Source organism: Mytilus edulis, chromosome 1 (genome assembly GCF_963676685.1).
Source record: "Mytilus edulis chromosome 1, xbMytEdul2.2, whole genome shotgun sequence".
NCBI classification, from domain to species: domain Eukaryota; kingdom Metazoa; phylum Mollusca; class Bivalvia; order Mytilida; family Mytilidae; genus Mytilus; species Mytilus edulis.
In genome coordinates this window covers 60,834,850-60,854,386 of record NC_092344.1, presented here as the reverse complement: position 1 = coordinate 60,854,386, position 19,537 = coordinate 60,834,850, and the positions used below count along the sequence as shown (strand labels likewise).

Below are 19,537 nucleotides of genomic sequence, written 5' to 3'. Positions count from 1 at the left end.
ATCAACATGCGCTGCAAGAATTTAATTGCACTTTATATAGCGTTTGAAAAGGATGTCACTGGCTATCAATGTGTACGACACAGACCTTGGGTTCTAGTGTAACCAAGCATTGTCATTGGGATGATGCAACAGATTTTAAAACTAAAAGTAATGTGGAGATCCAAATTGACTTCAGTTGAAATTGACTCTTTTTGCGCTCCTTTTATTCAAACTAATGTGTTGAGGTTCACATCTACACATTAGACTCTAACAATGCATAATATTGTAGTCTAATATTATTTCCCATTATCTTTAATATTAACTTAAAGATAGGTTCTGAAATAGGTACTCACATGTCATGAGTATGTATGAAACATTCGTCACTGGACGTTTAGCAAGCAAAATTCAACCAATCGACCAATCATAAAATTGAGAATGGAAAGCACGAATGTGTCAACGAGAACAACCCGACCATAAAGCTGCAGTCGAAGGCCTCCAATGGGTCTTCAACACAGCAAAAAAACAACGCACCCGGAGGCGGGCTTCAGCTGGCCCCTTAATAAAAATATGTACTACTTCAGTGAACATGGACGTCATACTAAACTCCAAAACATCTAGTGTATATAAAAGAAAAGATGTGGTATAATTGCCAATGAGACAACTCTCCACAAGAGCCCAAATGACACAGAAATTAACAACTATACAGGTCACTGTACGTCTTTCAATAATGAGCAAAACCCATACCGCGATGTCAGCTATAAAAGGCCCCTAAATGACAAATGTGTGTCTATTTTGAACAGATATTTGAAAGTCACTGTTAAATTTCTAGAATCATCTAGATTAATTTTTTTTTTACTTCAGATAAGGCTGACATAAAAGTATTTTGTACAAAAATCTTTTAAAACAAAGAGCAGACGATATATATAAAAATACATGTACTTACATCATTGTCCATACTGTCACCTAACAATCCCATTCTTAATCTAAATTCCTGCATTCTGGGAATAAAAAACACGTAAATGATTTAAAATAAAATGAGAAGTACATGTAATTCTTGAAATGTACGGAACGTGTCTTACGAAGTTAATTTACCAGAAGTCTTTATTATAGTAACATGAAACCTAAGTTTATTTGTTAATATTTGTTGATTGATGATAATATTAAGCCTAAAATGCAGTGCTGTTTTGCTATGTAAATATTTAGAAGTGCTTATCTAATCGTTTGTGTACACTATATTGAAAGGAATATTGGAATATTATTGATTTACAGACATTTTTATTCTTCGGTAAAGTTTTAAAGAGTTTAAATTCTATTTGAAAATCAACCATTTATAAGAACTTCATTTTCGATGTTTATATAACAGGGAGTTCAGGTCCTGAGGTTAATAGTTTGTTTCTTCGACGCTAATGATAGAGTTTACATGTAGCAATTATGATCTCAAATTACAATGCATCAACAAAGATTCAATGCTTATTTCAGTTACTTCATACATTGAGGATCTATTCATAACTTAAATTTTTGACGATATAATTTTGAGATTTTTACCCGTCAACACATATACTAGTATATACAATACTAGTATGTACATGTACATTGTATATAGACACTGATACCATTAAAAGTATATTATCAAATGTTTAAAAGACTTACAGAACTACATTTTCAGCGTCGGATTAAAGAGTCGTAGAGGGCATCCCCTTAGTACCCTTTTTCGTAAATAATAAAATTGAGAATGGAAATGGGGAATGTGTCAAAGAGACAACAACCCGACCATAGAAAATACAACAGCAGAAGGTCACCAACAGGTCTTCAATGTAGCGAGAAATTCCCGCACCCGGAGGCGTCCTTCAACTGGCCCCTAAACAAATATATACTAGTTCAGTGATAATGAACGCCATACTAATTTCCAAATTGTACACAAGAAACTAAAATTAAAATAATACAAGACTAACACAGGCCAGAGGCTCCTGACTTGGGACAGGCGCAAAAATGCGGCGGGGTTAAACATGTTTATGAGATCTCAACCCTCCCCCTATACATCTAGCTAATGTAGAAAAGTAAACGCATAACAATACGCACATTAAAATTCAGTTCAAGAGAAGTCCGAGTCTGATGTCAGAAGATGTAACCAAAGAAAATAAACAAAATGACAATAATATATAAATAACAACAGGCTACAAGCAGTTAACTGACATGCCAGCTCCAGACTTCAATTAAACTGATTGAAAGATTATGATTTCATCATATGAATATCAGGCACAATCCTTCCCGTTAGGAGTTTAGTATCATACCATCATAACATATATGAGAAGAACATAACCCGTGCACGTGTCATGCCAACAACTGGTTTTTAAATACATGTGTTTAGTTCGGATGCAAAGACCCTATAAGTGATTCAATATTAACGCCAAAATATGCAATCTTTAATGACCTGACAACAGTATCATAACTATATCCCTTTTTAATAAGTCTATTTAAAGGTTTGGTTAGTTTCTGAGGTGAATACTGACATTTTTGTGCTTTATAAAGTACATTTCCATAAAAATTGGATGTGAAATACCTGAGCGCACAAGAAGTCTGCATGTTGAGCTATATTTACGAATGATGTACTTATACCGATGATACAATTTAGTAAATGTTTTGACTAGTTTGTGATATCGAAAGCCCTCGTGTAATAATTTTTCAGTAATACATAAATTTCTCTCGTTTAAATGTAAAACATTGTTACATATACGAGCGAATCGTACAAGTTGAGATATATAAACACCGTAAGATGGTGACAAGGGAACGTCGCCATCTAAAAATGGATAATTAACGATAGGAAATGAAAAATCATCTCTTTTATTATAAATTTTAGTATTAAGCTTTCCGTTAGTGATATAGATATCAAGATCGAGGAAAGGGCAGTGGTCATTGTTAGTATTAGCTTTATTTAAAGTAAGTTCAACAGGATAAATTTCTTTAGTATACATACTGAAGTCGTCATTATTGAGAGCCAAAATATCATCCAAATATCTAAAAGTATTATTAAATTTGTTTATCAGATGTTGTTTCGATGGGTCTTTGCTGATTTTAGTCATAAATTGTAACTCATAGCAATACAAAAAACAGGTCCTCAATAAGTGGTGCACAGTTAGTCCCCATTGGAATTCCGATAACCTGACGATATACGGAATCTCCAAAGCGAACAAAAATGTTATCTAGTAAAAATTTAAGGGCAGATATAGTGTCAAAGCATCTTTTTTTATTTGCGTCACATCGTTTAAAACAATCGACTGCCTTCGCTCGGAGATTTTACCCTTTCGGACAATTTCGCCTTTTTTTGGTGGAACCTAAATCCGACCCTTATTTTTTCTTTCCTAATTGACATCAAGAAATGGCATGGGGAAAACAAATATAACGTTTAACTTGAAGGATTATTTTGCAATGGTAGTATAGATAACATTTTATATTGTAAGGTACATGTACGATTTTTCATTTTTAGCCATGGCGTTGTCAGTTTGTTTTAGATTTATGAGTTTGACTGTCCCTTTGGTATCTTTCGTCCCTCTTTTAAGCAATTGCGTTAGAAAAAGAATCATATGATACATTTCAATTTTTTACAAAGGTTAACAATACCGGCCATCCTTAAAAGCAACACTCGTGATAACAACTTTAAGCCTGCAAAATAAAGTTAAGTAAAGAGAGGTAAAAACAAATAAATTCTAATATAGGAATATACATATAAACAAACTTTTGAGACAATGTTCTTGTGAAAACTGTATGATAAAAAAGTGGACGCTATTTGGGTCCTTATTTGAAAACAAAGATATTTTTAAAGGTTCATGATATAATGTCGCATTCTTTAGTCAAAAACATCTTATCTAACATGTAACAAATTACCATTTAGTCAAAGCTGGATAACTCTAGCTCTTTTTTTAAGCAATTAATTTCCATTGACAACTATTTCATCCATATTCAGGACGAGTACAAATATACAAATACAATAATAAGTTCCGTAATGCAGTTCGACCAGGATGAGGATTGCAACCGGAAATTGACCCCTTTTAGACCTGATACAAAGTTTCTACGATGTGCAAATCGTGTCAATCATCCTGCATTGGAGATTATAATTAACTATTCCAATTAGACAGAACTTTGTATTTATGAACAAGACAAGTTGAGTGAGAAGTTACAACTATCAAATCAAGGAAATAAATTTCGGCCATGTAAATGATTGCTGTCAGTGTCAACCGGTTTCCAAATGTGCTGATAAGTATATAGGTATAAAATATACTATAAATTTTACCTTCTTCTTACTATGAACAACAATTATTATTTATTTTGTAAAATCCATTCTCCATTTAAACTGTATACCTTACAACACAACTATTTTCATTTACCTATTTATATGATTGTCATTGCAATTGGTGGATTTTTGTTCAAGGTTTTTGTCATTTTACTGAAATTGTTTAATATCTCACAGCGGTATAGTACTGTTGCCTTTAATTAGTCACTTTTTTTTATTGATTTTGTATTTACATTGATCATATTTATTTTTTCAGTGTATGTCCACTTATGTTTTGTATTTTGATTGAGTTCAGCTGTTTCAGTTGATATTGTATAGTGCATCTTTCTATGTTGTGATGTTTCACTATTGTTTCAGATAAGGGTAAAGGTTGGTTCCTATTAAAACTTTTAAACCCTCATTTGTTTGCAACTGTCCTAAATCAGTTGTGTTTAGTAGCTGTCGTTTGTTGATGCGGTTAATAAGTATTTCTCGTTTATCGTTCTTTTACATAGATTAGACCGTTTGAATGGGTTTACACTAGTCATGTTTGGGGCCCTTTATAGCTTGCTATTCGGGGCTTCGTTTTAAAGACCCTACCTTTGTCTATAATGGTTTACTTTATAGATTAAGACTTGGATGGAGAATTGTTTCATTGGCACTCATACCACTTCTTCTTATATCTATGAATACATATTTTTCAACCAAAAGATAATTAAAAAATTGTTTATTTGATATCAGTGAACATCACGAATTCTTTTATGAATGATATGAGTTACAATTATGACTACATGTATGTTGATCGGGATGTTATTGTCTTCATGTCACTTGCAGGAGCACCCAGATTCACATTTGCAGTTTGTTGGACCAGTACAGTCACATCCACATTTACAGGTACCTAAAACACAATAAAAACTCATTTCAAAAAGACATTTCAATAAAAAGTGTAATATGTTTTATTAAATGAAAAAACATTTTATTACTAGTAATTAAAATTATCAAAAGCGCTTTTCTAGATTTATCTTCTTCGGGAATGCTGAAACACAAAATGTTTCGTGATAGGCATGCATAAATACGTAATGTCAAAAAAATAGTATACCAGTATCCAAACTCAGCTCGAATCAACTATGCTTGAGAGAATCGAACCTATATGTTTCTTAGAAGTTCCCTGATTGAAAAATTATCGATAATTATACTTTATGAGAGACAATACAACTTAAAATCAACTATACCCAGCAAACATAATCGCACCACCATTGAATCCTGCTAAATGTGTGTGAGCCAAAATTGCTATTTTCTAAGACGGAAATTCTATGCTTAAAAAAATGCAACAACGGATCACTCGCATCCCCATTGGATTTTTATTCAATTTTCAATGTATCAAAACATGATAAATAAAAGTAATTATTATAAACATGTTCTCGGATTAATTTGCACTTCTCGTAAGTGCAAATTGGGACCACATTTTTTTTTAAGGTAGAATTATCAAACTTGGCAATAACATACCTGTACCCATAGGTAAAGCAATTAAAAAAAAAAAATTGATATGTCTCGCCCCGTTCGGCAGTACGAGTGAAATTAGTGTCAATATCCCATAGGATTTTTTTTTTTCCCTTAGGATTTTTCAAAATCCTACAGGATATTTATAAATCCTATAGGATAAAGTCATAATCCCATAGGATATTTTTAATATCCTATAGGATTTTAATATCCTATGGGATTTATAATCCCTTAGGAATATAAATATATCCTATAGGATAATTTTTCTCCCTTAGGAGGAAAAAAATCCCTTAGGAAAAAAAAAAGCAAATCCTACAGGATATTTTTTTTCCTATAGGATATTCTGACTATAAAAGAATCCTGTAGGATAAAAAAAAATCCTACAGGATTAATTAAATCCTAAGGGAGAAAAAAAAGTCCTAAGGGAGAAAAAAAAGTCCTAAGGGAGAAAAAAAATCCTAAAGGAGAAAAAAATATATATTGGAGAATAAAAATCCTAAGGGAAAATAAAAAATCCTAAGGGAGAAAGAAAAATCCTAAGGGAGTAAAAAAATCCCATGGGAGTAAAAAAAATCCTAATAGAAGATCGAAAGGGAGAAAAAAGACTTAAGTCAGTTATGTTCTATAACTAACTAAAAGTATTTAGCTCGAAAACAAACTGAACAACACCATGGCTAAAAAATAAAAAGAACAAACAAACAAACAAAAGCACACAAGTCACAAGATAAAAAACTAAAGATGAAGCAACATAATCCCCACCAAAATCCAGGGTGATCTCCGATGCATATAAAATAATGAAAGAACAATGCATATTAATTTAGAATGTCAAAGTTTCACCAAATACAATATTCAACTTGTTGAGCCAACTCTTAACTATGAGTATGCACATGTTGTTGAGGCTAAGCATTACAAATCAAATGGGCAAATTGACACTATGGGTTGTACAGATCTTGATTGTACATTTTGGTTATATCATCCCTTTCAGTCAGCAAACCAATTATTATGTCATTTTGTTAATCATGTTCTGGAATATATCTATTGGACTAACTTGACAGACAGACACACAAATAAACAAAGATTGGATAAATCTCATTCATAAAGTGCAGGTTTTATAACTTTAAGAAACAACATAGCTGTTTGGTGACATACAAAAACACATAAGAAAGTAAAGTTTAATCATTTTAATAAATAAATAAATAAATAAATTATTTCTCTTTAAAAACAGATCAAAACATTTGTTGTCGCTATGAACAATAACACATAATTCCTAATACAGTCTTTTGTCAAACTTCTTAAAATTGCATCAAGAACCATCCAGATAGCTGAATGATATAACAAAAACTCACATAAAAAGTTAAACTTAGAAATAAATAAATAAATTATTACTCCTAACACTTGTTTGTCACTATAAACAATAGCACATCATTTCAGAATAAGTTCTTATACACTTTTTCACATTTTCTTCAACAATGCAGTGTCCTTGATCACTTCTCTAAACCCATCTAACACATATTTGATGCGATAGCCTGTAAAATAATAAAAGAGCATATTTACATTTAAACAGATATCAACTTGTTCCAGGCTGTATGGTGACCTATAATTGTTAATGTTTGTGTCATTTTGGCCTTTTGTTGATAGTTGTCTCATTGGCAATCATACCACATCTTGTTTATATTAATATTATTAGCTGTATGCTTGTTCATCTTTTAGAAGTATTCATGTTTGAGTTTAAAGGACATATCTATATGAAAATCAAGGTTTCAAGGTGTAATTGAAAATGCTTTTGAAAAAGAATGTTATATGATAAGAGGAGTTATGATTTCATCCTTTTGTACTCTTCTTGGCAAATGGGGTATGTAAAAATCAAGGACTCCTCTGTCCTGCCCAGAACTGCTTCGCTTTCTGTTTTTCAGGTTATTTGTTAATACAATGTTTATTGTGAAAGTGCTTAGCACTTTTTTTTTATCAAATGTAAACTTCTGTGATACATATACTAAAAAGACACTACTTCAGTTACACAAAAAAAAAATTAAAAAAATTGAAATTAATTACAATTTACATATTATTATTAATATTATTGTGAGAAGAAATGGTGACAAGTTCAAGCAGTTACGGTGTTTCATTTTAGTAAACTTCAATTTTATTCAATATGCCTGAAGTATTTGCAAATGGACATTAACATTTGTAATATAAAAATATCAATCCATAAAAGGATTTTGACAATATCCCAAATTATTAACAAAAATATGATCTACTGACAGCATGCATTTCGTTATTTGTATTGCTACCACATTTTATTTGTAAATTTATATCAATGAAAAATAATAACTTACCCTCTTTTAAAACTGCAGTTATAACAGCATCATACCATTTCTTATCAATGGTATAATAGGCAGACACCTTTTCCCCTTTGGAATAAACCTAAAAACAATAAAATTATTTTAAACATTTTCACAAACAAAAACTGTTAAAAAGAAAAGTTATGCAGTAACATTGAAGGTAAAATGCATATTAATAGTAAAGAATTTCTCATATTTGTGGAAGACATTGCAGAAGTTTTGTAGTGTCTCAATAGTGTATAAATTACACACAGCAGAACCCATACAAATGTGTATTTTAAACTGAGATCAGAGTTAGACAACTCTCTGCTAATCTGTCTAGATATGTAAGCAAGTGTAAATGCTGGACATTGTTAGATCAAAAATAGTTTTAGAAAAACAAAATTAATACTAAATTGACAAACAAAAAAATTTGCTGATTTTATGTTTAAGATTACAATAAATAGAAAGAAAAAAGAATCTCTGGTTGAAAAAATCAATACAAGCTATAAATTCTAGGTAATTTGGTCTCTGGTAGAATGTTGTCTCATGGGCATCCATACCACATATTCTGTTTTCATAAATCATGAGAAATTAATTAAAAATTATATTACCTGAATTTCTTCTGTCTGCTCATCTTCTTGTGTTTTTTCAGCTCGCTATTAAAATAAAATAAATACAAATGTAAAAATATGTCATAACATTTTCATATTAAGAGTCCAGTGATATTATTAAATAAGTTAAAGAGAAAGTCAATATGATTACTTGTTATTGTCATCTGACTATCTTGTACAAAATATGAGATGATTTTGCAAACTGATATAACCATATTTCCATATGTATGAGTATAAACAAACTAAATTGAATCACAGACTTATCTTTTTGTATCAGTAAATCTTTTTTAAATTTGTCAACAATCCACATTTGTTGAATTATGACTTTTCTTATACTAAAAAAGTTACTTATATTTAATAGATGCTTAATGGTTGATTTCTATTTAAATGTATGCATATAGGTTAATATTGGTAATCCTAAATGAAGTACTTTCTAATGGACGAAAATAATCAATGAACTCTTAAATAAATATTGCAATTTTCAACTTGCATGAAATTATTAAAATTATGATCCAATTAGCTTAAATAACTAAAACCATGCATGACGCATATGTGAAGTTTTTATTGAAGATGAAGCGCATGTTTTATTAAGATGTCCTCTTTATGACGATTTAAGAAACCATTTATATCATGTTGCTAAAATTTTAAATGATAATTTTAATACTTTGGATGATAATCAAAAGTTCGTGTTTTTATTCTCAGATGTAAATATGATTCGTGTGTGTGCCAAAACCTGCCAATTAATTTTAAAAAGACGTAGAAATTTTATATATTGTACATAGAATTTTATTTCGTATTATGTATTATTATTATCTAAGCATTTTAATAGTCTCTTATAATTCTGTATAGAATGGCTCTCATTTTATATAGTGTTATTTTACAATGTATAAAGATTGATTGTACTTGTTGAGAGATGAGACTTAAATAAAACATTGAATTGAATTGAATTGCATTCATACCTCACGCAGTCTGTCAAGGATGTTTAGAAGCTCTCCTTCTTTGTTTCTTTTTCTGCTACTGGTTGCCTAAAATAAATTGTTCCATTTAACAATCAGTCATGTTAAGGATGTTAATTGACTTAATGTTGTCAAAAGTTTATAACTTCTGTCTAAAAGTGGATCCAGATTCAAATTGCCAGGTTGATCAAAATATTTTTCTTGCAATTAAAAGGTGCAAAATAATTATATATTGCATAAATAAACCAAATTCAGATATGTTTGACTAAAAATCTTACATTTATTGTACGGAATAAACTGCTTAAAAAACAATTATACAAATTTGAAGGTCTCGATTTAGGATATAAAACCGTATTTTCCTTGACTTTGAGGTGAAATTTACACAATGTCTTTTCTTTCAGTTGATTAGGTGGCTAAAACTGAAAACCAAATTAAAAAAAAAAGCTTAATTGTTAAGTGATACAAGAAAAAAATTAAGGCACCATAGCGAACACATTTAAATGTTTCATTTACTTTTATCTACTGGCATCTCAACCAGATAATATACCTTAGAAGTGGATGGTGTTTCTGGAATAGTTCGAACTTGTGAACCTGTTGGTGTATCAGGAATGACATCCAACTCCAACTCTTCATTCTAAAAGACAAAAAACATTCTCATTAAAGGTCATGCAACAAAACTTCTTATCAGAAAAGTATTATATTGTCAGATCAGCTGTTAGTACAAACGAATGGATGAGGGTAATGATGTGAAATTTAAATTTCATTTATATTTATTTGTGAAATGTATAAAGTAAAATGTTGATTGAAAATATTATTTTAGGAACATCAAACTAGTCAGGGCTTTAGGGGTCATTATAATGGTTCAGCATAACACTGGTGTTGAGTTGTTTTCTTAAATCAAGATTATTAAATTGTCTTTTACACTTGTCAATCAGCACCTTAAATATTCAAAATCTGCTTGTTCATAAAAATGTGTACTGTAACGTCGAGACTTTCAGTTAATTATGTTTGTTATAAATGCATACTAAGTTCTTACAATTATCATGATTTAACAAATTTTAACTTTGACAAATGTAAAGCTTACCTGAATTGTATCCTCCACATCTTGTTCTCTGAGTGAGAAGTCAGTGTCTTCAAATTCATACACATCCTACAAAGACATTTAACATGTTAAAAGAGTTTCAATATATATTATTTTGTGATGTTACTTCAGTGTATACATATGAGCAAAGAGCTATCTAGAAAAGCAACCTAAATTCATCAAGTGTCTATATCCATCAAATTGAAAACAGCTCAAACTGCTAAAGCCTATGAACCAGTTTCATATTGAGTTGGTACAAGTGTTTTTGAAAAGTAAGTGGTATTTATACATCTAAATTTGCAAACTGATGTATTTTATCTGGTAAAATAGTTAAATAACACACTTTGCTATGTTATCCTATAAATTAAAAAAAAAATACAATTTAAAGCTTGGCATATTACTTTGTTGATGACTGTCTGTAAGCCTCTACATGTTCGTTATTTTTTTTGTTTTGTTAGGTTTATGTCTAACAGAGAATTTATCTATAATAAAACACTACTGTGTTGTTTTTATTGAGCAAACATGAGTTTCTGTCCTTTATTTTGGTATGAACAGATGTGAAAGACAATAGACTGACAATCGCACACAAAGTAAAAAAAAAAGTACCTGATCTGGTATTTGATTTCTTTCAACCAACTCTTCCAACTCTTCAACTCTGGACTTGAGCCGGAGAATCTCATTCTACAAAAAAAACCAAATTTAATGTATCTGTTGCATTTAGTCATGTATTGATTCGGATATTTCAAATATTTGTTGCAATTATAAATTTGTCTCCATCTCAAATAAATGTTAACAGGTATAGTATTAATTTGGATATGTGGTAACAAAAAAAAAGAGTTTATTAGACTTTTTACTCTAAACAATTCTAATTCGTTTTTTGCCTTTTGACTCGAGGTGTTGTCCTGCCTTGACCAATTAAGGAATTTTACACTGGTTTAATACAATACAAAATTGGCTTTTGCCTTTTAATTCTGTGTTCTTGTCAATTCTTTATAAAATAACTATTGATTTAAAGTCTTTAACCTGATACATGATTAAATTTTACTAAATATTTCACATCTCTTTATATATATCATACCTGTAAACGCCTCACTGTTGGTCCATTTGATGTGGTGTTTTGACTCTGAGACTGAACCTGAAAGATGAAAAAAAAATCAATATTGACTGAAAAGAAATTTAAGCTATTTATAAATTAACCAACATCTTTACCACAGTCAACCATTTTCAAATGGACATTGAACCTTGTCTGTTATGGAGAGATTGTATAGAATTAAAGACATTTTTATAATTCAAAAAATTCACTCAATTCTTTAATTTAAAAATTGCTTCATCTTTTGCAAACTTGAATAGGTTATAACAACCTTTCAGTGTTTTATTTGCACTGAATCAATTGTTTGTTAAATGATAAAAACTTTTCATACAACAAGACGTTAGTCAAATTCACAATTTTGAAAAAAAAACATTAATCTGATCAGGGAAAAACATCTGATTGATTTTTTGTCATTAAATTTGATTTTTAGATATAAAACAATTTGCACTTTGCTTCACAAAAAGGGTAACTTGATGTTTATAACTTAAAAAAAATGGTAAAAGAAAATATGCAACATTTTTTATCATTGTTATTATAACAGGGGCAATTTATGATCTTTGATATTTAAGTTATAAATCAAAATAAATACATCCTATTTAACAAAAAAAAGAATGCTGTTGTTTTTAAATCAGTTTTTCTTCTTCATTTTACTTATAAGTTACCTTTATATTTTTGGTCTGTTGACGAAACTCTGGCAGATTGACTAGTCCGCTATTCAGTTGACTTAGATGTCTGTGAACTACTACTTCAGATTTGACGCTGACAAGATGTCTGAAAAGTCCTGGTTTGATGGTAGTCTCTTTTCTATTGGATTGGTGCAGCAAACCAGCTTCATGGGAGTTGATTATATCTATAACCAGGTCAAAACAGCACTCTGGGAGGGTTGACAGGTAAATCTGTTCCTTGAAAGAACCACCAAACGTACCTTCCTAGAATTAAAATGGGTTTCATGTCAACAATAAATCATTACATTTAAAGGATCTACCGAGTTCTGTAAGACATTCTATTTTTATTCAAAACAGTAAATAAGTCATGTTCTTATACACAACATTGCTGTTTATTCTACATGCTGCTGAAAAAGTTATCATTAACATGCGAACAATCAGTTCAATTTATTTCCTATTTCAATAAAACCACTATCCTACATTTCATTATATTGATTATTAAAAAGCATGTATTTGGACACATGGCATTCTGGTATGTTGTGAGCATGGTTGCTGATTTTATATAATAAAGTTTTTTAGTTGACCATGCTGTATAGGCTTTGCTCATTATTGAAGGCCTACAGTGGCTCATACTAAGATGTTAATATCTGTGTTGTTCGGTTTCTTGTGATGATTTGTGTCATTGGCAATCATCATCATCATACCACATCCTTTCAAGGTTTAAACATCATGTTCATTTCATACAATTGAAATTGCAATGTCGAATTTTTTTTAACAAATCCAGATATCCAAATGGAAATTTTTATTGGTGTTGTATTTCAAACTTACATGCTTTGCTGGGTTGAAGCCTAAAAGAGGCATCACCTTCTTTCTCCACAGTCTGTTAGAGGTGTTTAAAAAAGTTTGTCTTGTTGCTGCACCTGATTCTGGATGAGCCTCTCTCATGATCTAAAATATAAATTCAGAAATTTGTACTACATTACTACACAAAGGCATTTAATACCTTCATATTCATGGCAAAAAACTCATTGTTTAATTGTGAACTATCACATCCAGGCTGGTATTATCATTTTTTTTACTCTGTAATTAAAAATGCTTGTCATGGACCTAGTTTCAATAAATAAAGAAAAAAACTTTATTTTGCAATGTTCTCTTAAGTTATGTCAATCCTTATTGGAAATTGAACTAATAATTTACATTAGCTATATCAAAATGCAAATTTAATATAAAAATCCTATAACAAACACAACTTTGCAATTACTTTTGTAGGATAAACTTATTAAAGATCTATTAAAGTTTGTTAATATCCTTTTCATTGACAAGTATTTTCAACTTCTACCTGATAAGAAAATCACAACTATCACACACAATTTGAAACCATCGTAGAGAAATGGGGGAGCAGACTATCAGTCAGGAATCTGATGTACAGTAGTTATCGTTTGTTCATGTAATATATACGAGTTTCTCGTTTCTCGTTTTGTTTATATAGATTAGACCGTTGGTTTTCCCGTTTGAATGGTTTTTCACTAGTAATTTTGGGGCCCTTTATAGTTTGTTGTTCGGTGTGAGCCAAGGCTCCGTGTTGAAGGCTGTACTTTAACCTATAATGGTTTACTTTTTAAATTGTTACTTGGATGGAGAGTTGTCTCATTGGCACTCACACCACATCTTCCTATATCTATGTACCAGGGCACACTTTACAAGGGCAATTACAATAACAGTTTTACTACTGTACAGAATGACTTTTAAAGTTCAATTTTAATCAATATTTTATTGACTTAATAGACCATTGTATTAGATTTTAAAAAAAAATCAATTTGGGCATAAATAACATTTAATATTTAATTAACATCATGTGCATCACTATCATGGGTGGTCAATAAAATAAGTAATTTAGTACTCACCCTAAGTTCTTCATGCAGACTCTTATGGACAAACTTTGTCTTTGTCTTTTGTGTAGGCTTACTATTGACTGCTGGTATGTCATCTAAAATTTTCAAAAATAATCAAATTCCAAATTTAAAATCAACAGGAAGGCTCAAACTCTACACATTTAAAATCCTGACATGAATAAAGACAAAAAAACATATAAGAAGCTATAAAACCATAAGAGATCATAATTATTTCATTTCTTAAAATAAATATATTTTAGATTTGCACAAGATGATATTTTTTAAATATTTACATAACAAATGCTTTCAGCAATTGCTCTGTGATCAATATTTTTCTTAAATTGTACAACACTTTTGGGAAAGTTGGTTCTCCTTGGTTTAAATGAGTCCTATGGTCTGATGAGTCAACATTGTTAATTTTTTTTCAACTAATTCTATAGTTAATAACTTTTTATGTCATTTCCACGCATTAGGGACGGATTCTGACATTATGTATGTGCCAGTCCCTAGTCAGGAGCATGTTATACATGTTATACATTGATTGCTGTTTCTGGTTGAAGATCGTGTTTGTTTTATTCCTAAATCTTTTCTTTAATTTTTTTACATTTTCTGGTTCCCAACTGATAAGTTTATGCTAAGGGATATCGGGATTACTCATCTTTGAGGGTGGTACAGTGACCTATAGTTGCTTACTTTACAACATTGGATCTCTTGGGTCTGATGAGGAAGATTGTCTCATTAATTCATATCAACTTATTTTTATATTTTAAATATAGCCTAATTAATTCACTTTGTTTAAAGAAATTAGAACAGTATCTCACCAGGACAAGACCAACTTTTTAAAAATCAAAATGCTGAATAATGCAAAAATTTGTTTCTTTTTATATATTTGTCACAAAGGTCAATGAAATGTGTATAATCCATTGTATAAGAGGACAATCTTATTCATTTAATCAATAAACTAAGTACCTTCTAATCTTGCAAACTGTAGGTGTAAACTGTCAAGTGTATCGTGAAGGTCTGTTAGAAAGTTGGATCTTGACTTCCTGTTTTCCAAACTTGAAAAGGTTTTATCTACAGCTTTGTATCTGTGCAAGGGGAGGCTTGCCAATATCTCTTCTTCTGCCTGAAGATAAAAATAAATAATCAAAAGATGTTCTCAACTTGTTTAAATAAGCATGTGACCATGCCCTCAATTTAAACTGCCCAAATTAACCTATTTGAATATCTGGGGAGGATGTTACTCATATCAATATAACCCAGTATGCAAGTAGAGGACTCAGACAAAATTGAAATAAAGTCATGTATAATATTGGTTGCATTTTAAAACTTTCAAAAAACCTTAATACTATCATGATTATGATCAAAACTTGCTCTTAAAGAAGACTCAAGGTTACAAAAAATCAAGCAAAACACTTTTTTATTTCTTAACTAACTTCATTTGTTACACTATTAGTTGTTACTTTATGATAAGGTAGAAAAATCATCCCATTTTTTTGCATCAAACTTGACATTCTTTTTTTAACTCATTGGTAACTATATTTCTTCTTATCATTTTTAAATAAGCTGTACTAAAATTTAACTTTTGTATAATTTAAACCATTTATGTAATTTAAGGTGTTTTTTGTATTTTTCATGTTTTTTATTTTAACTTTTTTCTCCTATTAGTTTAATAGAAAACAAGTACAGTAACAAAAATAAATTTGCATGCTTCTCTCAAAGGCAGATTTTCCATGTTCAAAGGAACGTAAAATTGGGTAAAAAATCTAATTTGGCATTAAACTTAGAAAGATCATACCATAGGGAACATGTGTTTTAAGTTTTAATTTGAATGAACTTCAACCATTGTCAACTTCATCAAAAATTACCTTGACCAAAACTTTAACCTGAAACCGCAACTTTCATTTTTCTATGTGAAGCGGACTGTGAAATTGGGGTCAAAAGTCTACCTAGGCTTAAAATTAGAAAGATCATATCATAAACAAGAAGTGTACAAAGTGTCAACTTGACTGGACTTCAGCTTCTTCAAAAACTACCTTGACCAAAAACTTTAAGCTGAAACCAGACAAAGACTGACAGACTATCAGACTGACAAAAGAACGGATGCACAAACCAGAAAACATTATGTCCCTCTACATGCTCTACTATTGTAGGAGGGGCATAATAAAAATAGCAAAACCCTATATTTAAAAAGAAAGATTAATATAAGCAATGCCCACTTAATAGATTTCACATAACATTAAGTATTGACATGTTTCAGAAAGTGTAGATCACTTTGTATTGGAAAAGAGTATTGTTAATTAATAAAAAAAAATCGCAAATTAATATGAGATTAAAAAGAAATGATAATTTTTTTTCACCAATTAATACATGTAATATGAGATAGAAAAAAATGATCTAATATAAAACCATAGTAAACGAATGCATATTTTGAAAGTGACCAAACACTGGATTTTATATCTATATAAATATAAAACCTTCGTAAATCTCAACGTTTGTTTAGAAGTTACTTAGGCCAGGGAAAAATAATTGTTGATTCCCCATACCTGCCCAGGTATTATATTCTAAATAGCAGAAGACAACAATCATGACAGCTATGTCAAAGTACTGGAATTAAAATCTTAGCAATAAAGGTGTATAAATATTCCAAACTCAACTATCACAAGTGGGTCTCATTGGGGCTAAGCAAGACCTGTGTTAATGGGTTTTGTGTAGGCATGACACGTGAAATGCAAATTATTGTGCCGTGAAAAACAGGAAATGGAGTCTTGCAGGACATGTAATTACAAAAAATGAAAGTTGCTTAACATACATAGTGTAAGTGGGATATGGGCATTTGACAAAACAGTGAGCTGGATCTGGGATCAGAACCCCCAACAATGAGACCCCCTCACAGTACTTAGAGCTTTGATTTGAGAGAATCTCTACTGTGATAGACAAGTAGTCCAAAATATCATGATGTCTGAAAGGCTATTTTTCTTTTTTTCTGGCGACACCTTCTTAGATCCTACGACATAGGAAGGCCTCCCAGAAAAATATTAAAATAGCCTTGCCAGACGTCATTGTAGGATGGCATCACAGAAAAAAATAAAAATTGCCTTGGCAAATGTCATAATTATTTCAACTACTGTAAAGTAGAGTTTTACATTTATACACATAGCCTCATAGGCATTTGTTCAAGTTGTTTCTATCCATGGGAAGGTTGACTATCCATATAAATAGAATTATAAATATATTGATAGTGGACCTTCCCATGGATAGAATTAAGTGCTTGTTATTATATTATACATTTATTGCTAAGATTTCAACCCCTGTGTCAGTGATTGTGAACTTGTCATACTAGTCTACTAGTCCAAATTATTATGCTGTCGAGAAAGGCTATTTTTGATTTTGCTTTAGAAGGTGTCCAAATTTGTATTATCGAAAGACAGTACTAAAACGGCAGAATTATTTGGACTAACTAGTCTATATATTTATATAAACTCTTTATCATAGATCACAAATATTAATACCTGTATGTACAAATGATGTATGGGCTCTGCTTTAGTTTAAATGGCTATCAGTGGCGGATCCAGGAATGTTCATAAGTGGGGGCCCACTGACTGACCTAAGAGGGGGCCCGCTCTGTCACTGATTATATAAGCAGCCATTTTTTTCCCCAAAAAAGCCCCCCCCCCCCTTTTCCCATAAACCCGCCGGCTATAAATCCGTGGCTCTTTAAAGTCCTTTTGATAATTTATTTCTGACTTACTGTATTCTGTACTGACTTACGCAGCTAGAATTGGAAAACTTCGGCAGTTTTTTAATCTGGGCACCTAGATGTATAAGTAACGGATATGAAATAAAATGACGAGAGAGAAACCAGTCAATGTCAATACATAGTTTTAGAATCTGTTGGGAAATGCCATGGAGTTCCGGATTATCGAGGATTTGTATTGCAAGACCCTTGCAAGACTTACTTTACAAATCCAAGGGATTAATCAGATATTAGAATCTAATAGAAATATATATTTATAAATTTAGATCGTTCAGTGTTGTCAGAGACATATACACACAGAGATTCTTTGTATATATGTCTCTGGTGTTGTCTATTTGGTAATTTTTTTTTTTTATTGACGTAATCATTTTTGTGCGTTCATATCGTACATTATTATAAATATTTAATACATAATTGAATTCTCTGTTGTAATTAGCCATATAACTTATGTAATGTATCACAAATTTTTACAATGGTGCAAGCGTCTTAACTGATTTTCGGTTTGACTTGAATAAATTTTAAGATTGTAATAGTTTAATCCTTGTTTAATCGGCTAAGAAGGCAACATTTAACATCAGAATCTGACTGAGGAAGGATATCTGTTATCCAAAATATTAATAAATAATTACATTTATAGTTACCTTTTTATGTATTTGGAGTATTCTACACTTTTCGGACCATATGAGTATTTGGATCGTACGCGTACTTTTTCTAAATACTCGTACGTACGCGTACGGTTGGACTAATTTTAAAATTTACTGATTAAATTCCAATTATATATCAATCACAGATGAAATTAACTGAAATCCCCAACAGTTAAATTGTAGGTGGAATATTTATAATAAAAACTTAATTTTTCGACTTCTTAAAAGGGACAACTTTTAGGCCTACAATACTTCAAATAAAAACGGAATTAAAACCGACAAAATACTGGACAGAATTATAAAATATGGAAATCAAACAAAGGTGCCTGCATGTACACATTTAAATTCTTAATTTCAATCGATTTTAAAATGTTCACCTATTCTTTTTATTCATCTAATATTGTAATAACTTTAATTTGTAACAGTAAATAAAAGATGTGTTCGCCAAAAATTAACAAATATTGATCCAAATACATTTATGATCCGGCTTGTACTAGATCGTACAAGTATAATCATACAGTGGAACCGTAAGCGTATGATCGGACCGTATGATTATATAAATACGCATACGATACAGACCGTACGCGTACGGTCTAAATACTCATATGGTCTGTAACTTACATATGTTTCTGTTACAATAAAACATTAAGGCACAGCGTAATTAAAAGGCTTAGATCTATAACATGAAAACTGAAACGAACTTTCATCCCACAAAAGAGAGGGACCTTTATCGGGACTTCGGGATTTCATGTTTTTAATCCTGGATTTCTGAAT

General features: G+C 30.7%; 1 protein-coding gene across 1 annotated transcript; it reads right to left on the bottom strand.

Annotated features, from left to right (window-relative positions):
* Positions 1–6,912: 6,912 nt before the first annotated feature.
* Positions 6,913–18,217, bottom strand: LOC139514859 (uncharacterized). The gene is made up of 13 exons (XM_071304460.1): positions 18,114–18,217; positions 15,332–15,488; positions 14,375–14,457; positions 13,299–13,418; positions 12,468–12,734; positions 11,794–11,850; positions 11,322–11,396; positions 10,719–10,784; positions 10,182–10,268; positions 9,638–9,703; positions 8,679–8,723; positions 8,080–8,167; positions 6,913–7,272 (listed from the first exon to the last, which is right to left on the bottom strand). The coding sequence occupies exons 4-13, from the start codon at positions 13,413–13,415 to the stop codon at positions 7,199–7,201; spliced, it is 942 nt and encodes a 313-aa protein (XP_071160561.1). The 5' UTR covers positions 13,416–13,418; positions 14,375–14,457; positions 15,332–15,488; positions 18,114–18,217; the 3' UTR covers positions 6,913–7,198.
* Between the last annotated feature and the right edge of the window lie 1,320 nt (positions 18,218–19,537).